Raw genomic sequence first — 4,163 nt, 5'->3', positions numbered from 1 at the left:
GGTTAATACACAGCACCAAGAAGCTAAAGCTACTTCAGTATGAGTTCGATCCCCGCCCCAGAGGTGATCCCCAGGGCGCGGCAGACCCCTCCTGACCTGCCCGCTGCTCCCCTCAGCAGTGGACTTTGTCCACTGGCCTGTTCTGTTCCCCAGTGAAGCCTCTCACCACCTCTGCACCTCTGGCCTGTACCCCAGTTGTAGATCCAAAAATAAACAAAAAAAGTAACTAAAAACTTCCCAAGTCAGAAAGATACAGACCTTCAGATACTTGAACTATGAAAGCTATAAGGGACTACGATGAATCATTATAGAGCAGCAATTTACCAAGCCTCGAAGAAGTGGATAAATTCCAAGAAATGTACAATTTACCAAGACTGAATTATGAAGAAACAAAAATCAGAACAGCCCAATAATGACTGAGACAAAAACAGTAATCAAAACCTCTCAACAACGATAAATTCAGAACATAACAGCATCACAGTGACTCTCCCAAATACATGGAGTCACTTGACCCTCCCTTTCGGTGAACACAATGCAAAAATTCCCAGCAAAACATATTCACTAAAAGGACCATCTGTCATGATCAAGTAGACTTTATCCCTTGGGTGCAAGGATGGTTTAATATATGTGAATAACTGAATATGGTACATACCCTAATAAAGAATAAAAATTATGATTCTCTCAACAGATGCAGGAAAAATGCTCTACAAAATTCCACACCGATTCATTATAGAAGCTTCAACAAACTAGTTATGTCAGGGAGATACCTCAACATAATATAGGTCACATAGGACAAACCCACCACTAACATACTCAAGAGTGAAATGTTGAAACTTGTCCACTAAGATCAGGAGCAAGATAAGAGTGACCACTCTTACCAGCACAGCACCGCTCCACGCAGTATTGAGTGTTCAGAGCAACGAGGCAAGTGGAAGAAATAAAAAGCATCCAAACCATAAAGGGTAGTAAAACATTCTGTTCGCAGATGACATGATCTTTTATGCTGAAAATCCTAAAGATGTCAAAAACTATCAGAAATAATACTGGGCTGTTGGAAAAATCATGACATATATTTTCTTTGAAAAACAGAAAAAATACATCATGACATTCCCCACAACCCAATCATGAATTTTCAGCATATGAAAGTAACATATAAAAATCAGTTGCATTGCTATACTCTAATAATGAATCATCTACAAGAGAAATAAAGAAAACAATCCCATTTTCCAATAGCATGAAGAAAAAACAAAATATTTAGGATTAAATTAAACCAAAGAGGTGAAACATCTTAATACTGAAAACTGAGACACTGATGGAAGGAAATGAAGAAGACAAATAAATGGAATGACAACTTGTGTTCACAGCTTGGAACAATTAATATTGCTAAAATAGCTAACCATCGTGGAATTTAATGCAGTCTGAATCAAAGCCAGCCATCTATAGACTTAATGTGATACTATGAAAATTTCATTGGCATTTACCACAAGAATAGAAAACAGTAATTCTAATTTTTGCATGAAATCACAAAGACCAAATAGCCAAAGCATGCATGAAAAAGAAGAGGAAGCTGACGGCACCACACGTCCTGATGACATACTACATTTCAAAGCTGCAGTATCAAAGCAGCATGGCACAAACACAGAGAGCAGAGGAACGGAACTGATACCTAGAAATAAAGCACGCAAATATTGTCAACTCTAGAAGGGAACTTAAAACACTAAGTGGGGAAAGGACAGAATTACCCATAAACGATACTGGGAAATTTGGATATTCACATACAAAATGATGGACGTGGACGCCTGTCTTACGCCTGCCGCAAAAGTGAACTTAAAATAGATTAAAGGCATAAATGTAAGGCCTGAAACCATGAATCTCCTAGCAGAAAGTATGGGGAAAATCATCCTTAACATTGGTCTTGTTCAAATTGTTCTGGGTGTTATACCCAAGGAACAAACAAACAAAAAAAGAAAAAGAAATTCGTGGTATGACATCAAACTAAAGCACTTCTGCCGGTGAAAAGAAACAATCAAATGGAAAGTCAGCCTGCAGAATGGGGAAGGCCAACAGCTGACGAAAGGTCTGCAAGCAAAGTACACTAACACCTCAGTAACCACAACAGCAATTAAACACGAAGCCATACAAGACATAAAGTCGGCCACGGGGACGTGAAAAGGTGACACACTCCCGGGCAGGCAAAGGCAAGCCCACCACGCGAGGACTCTCCTGACCCGAGAATGGCCATTAGGGAAAAGACCCGGCCGAGAGGCGCCCGCAGGATGTGGACACAGGGCCCCTCCCGGTGTTGGGCAGGAAGTAAATCTGGGTGGCCGCCATGGAAGTGATGGATTTTGCATCTAAATGTAGAATTCGTCCATGCGCCAGCAACCTCACCTCCAAATACAGAGCAAAAGGAAATGAAATCGTGATCTCGAAGACACGTCTGCAGCCGCGCCCGACTGCACAGCCCAGGCTCTGGGCCCAGAGGGCGCCGCGAAGGGCTGGGGCCAGACTTGCCCAGAGAGGCCTCTTGCCCCCTCCCGGCTCTCCCCTCACTCCCATCCCAGCACAAATCCGGCAAAGCCCTTGTCTCGTGTCCCAAACCAACTCTGGGAGCCGCGTCTCATCTGAGTCACACCGCCATCGCCTGCATTTCCCTGTCAGCAGCTAGCCTCCATTCAGACAGGGGTGGGGGCTCGTCAGGGTGCCCGCTGGCGGGCAGGGAGGGCGTGGACATTCCAGAGCGCAGGCCAGGCCGGGCCCCAGAGGCCTGGTGCCGGCAGCGCTGGTGGGCTGACTGCTCCCTGCTGAGGCAGGCTGTGCTGGGACAGGCCTGTGCGCCCCACTCCGGGAATTTCCACATTCCAAGCCTCCATCAAGAATTTGCATCCTGGCGGCTCTCTGTGGTGTTCTCCCCAACAACGAGCAGTGGTTTTTCGGAAAAATATTTGAATAAAATGCTCTGCATTTTCCATCCGACACTAAACATTTAAAATAATTTACCATAACAACATCGATAGCGCATTTTACTAGCGGCTCAGATGTGTCCTAAGATATTAAAAGCAGGCCCGAGTTTGTGTCAGTTTTCCAAGGGTAAGATGATCTTTCCGGAATTCAATATAGTTCCACTAGAGGCGGAATTTTAGGCATCTGAGTGGCGGGGGCCCCCACCTAGGTCCTGGGGTGCGGAGGCCCTCGCCCCCACTCCGAGCCCCCCGCTCTGCACCTTCTGAATGCGCAGCGCCGCGGCCCCCGTGTCGGCCATCTTGTCGCCGAGCAGCCGGGCCTGCTTGGCGCGGAACTCCCGCAGGAAGATCTGCTTCATGAACAGGGCCCTGAGCCGGCCTTGCCGGGCGCGCTCGGCGACCTGGATCAGCTTCACGGCATCCTCCAGGGACATGGGCTTCAGGGAGTATTTCTGCAAAACAGGGGCCGTGGGTCGGTGTCAACACACCCACTGTGCCGACGGGCCAGAGGCCTCGCAGCTCCCGCCAACGCCGCAAGGCCTTTGCCTCAAGTTCTGTGCCTGTCTGCTGAGGCGATTCTTGTTTTTACGGGTCCCGGGGGCCCCCTCTGCTTAGGGTGGCGGCAAGTTAGACGGGATTGCCGAGGAGATGGGGTCACAGCAGCCCGACGTTGCTATCAACGTCTCTTAGCCAGCACAAAACGGAAGATGTAAAATGCTCAGGGGTAAAAAAGCTGATTTTAAAATAGATCCCAGGGCGAGCGACAGGCAGCGAGGCTGAGGGCCCCGCAGGAGGCCATCGTGTGCGGGACCCCAGCCGGCCCTGGCCGGGCCTCACCTCTGCTGCGGCCGGGGTGCCCGACAGGGTGCGGGGGCCAGGCTGTCCTCGGAGACCCCGCGGGCCTGCGGAGGCGCCGTCAACCACGAGACCCATCAAGGACACCGGGCCCCGGGCGCCCACCGAGTCTGCAGAGGCCTGGAGGCCTCGGGGTGGACTCGGTGCCTGTCACCGTGCCCTGGGAACCCCGCGACAGCCTCACCCGGCTGAGAGGGCCCTCCAAGGGCCCTTTGCGTCAGGAGACCGAGGCAGAGCAGGCCCGTGGCCGGGACCGCGCTGTCCAGCCGCGCCCCTGCCCTCGGCTCCTCTCCCTGGCCTGCTCTGTGCACGGGCCTGCGGCGTCCTGAGCCACTCGGGGCGCTG

At 50.2% G+C, this 4,163-nt stretch overlaps 1 protein-coding gene across 1 annotated transcript in view; it reads right to left on the bottom strand.

Moving 5' to 3' along the window:
- The window catches only part of IQCA1 (IQ motif containing with AAA domain 1), a 98,407-nt gene that overhangs the window by 81,071 nt on the left and 13,173 nt on the right, over nucleotides 1-4,163 (bottom strand). The window contains exon 4 of the mRNA XM_012725163.1: nucleotides 3,224-3,415. Within this exon, the coding sequence (XP_012580617.1) occupies nucleotides 3,224-3,415 (192 nt within the window). The remainder of the gene's footprint in view (nucleotides 1-3,223; nucleotides 3,416-4,163) is intronic.

Source organism: Condylura cristata, unplaced genomic scaffold (assembly GCF_000260355.1).
Source record: "Condylura cristata isolate star-nosed mole 26May11 unplaced genomic scaffold, ConCri1.0 scaffold00002, whole genome shotgun sequence".
NCBI lineage: Eukaryota > Metazoa > Chordata > Mammalia > Eulipotyphla > Talpidae > Condylura > Condylura cristata.
This window is presented reverse-complemented; position numbering and strand designations above follow the sequence as displayed.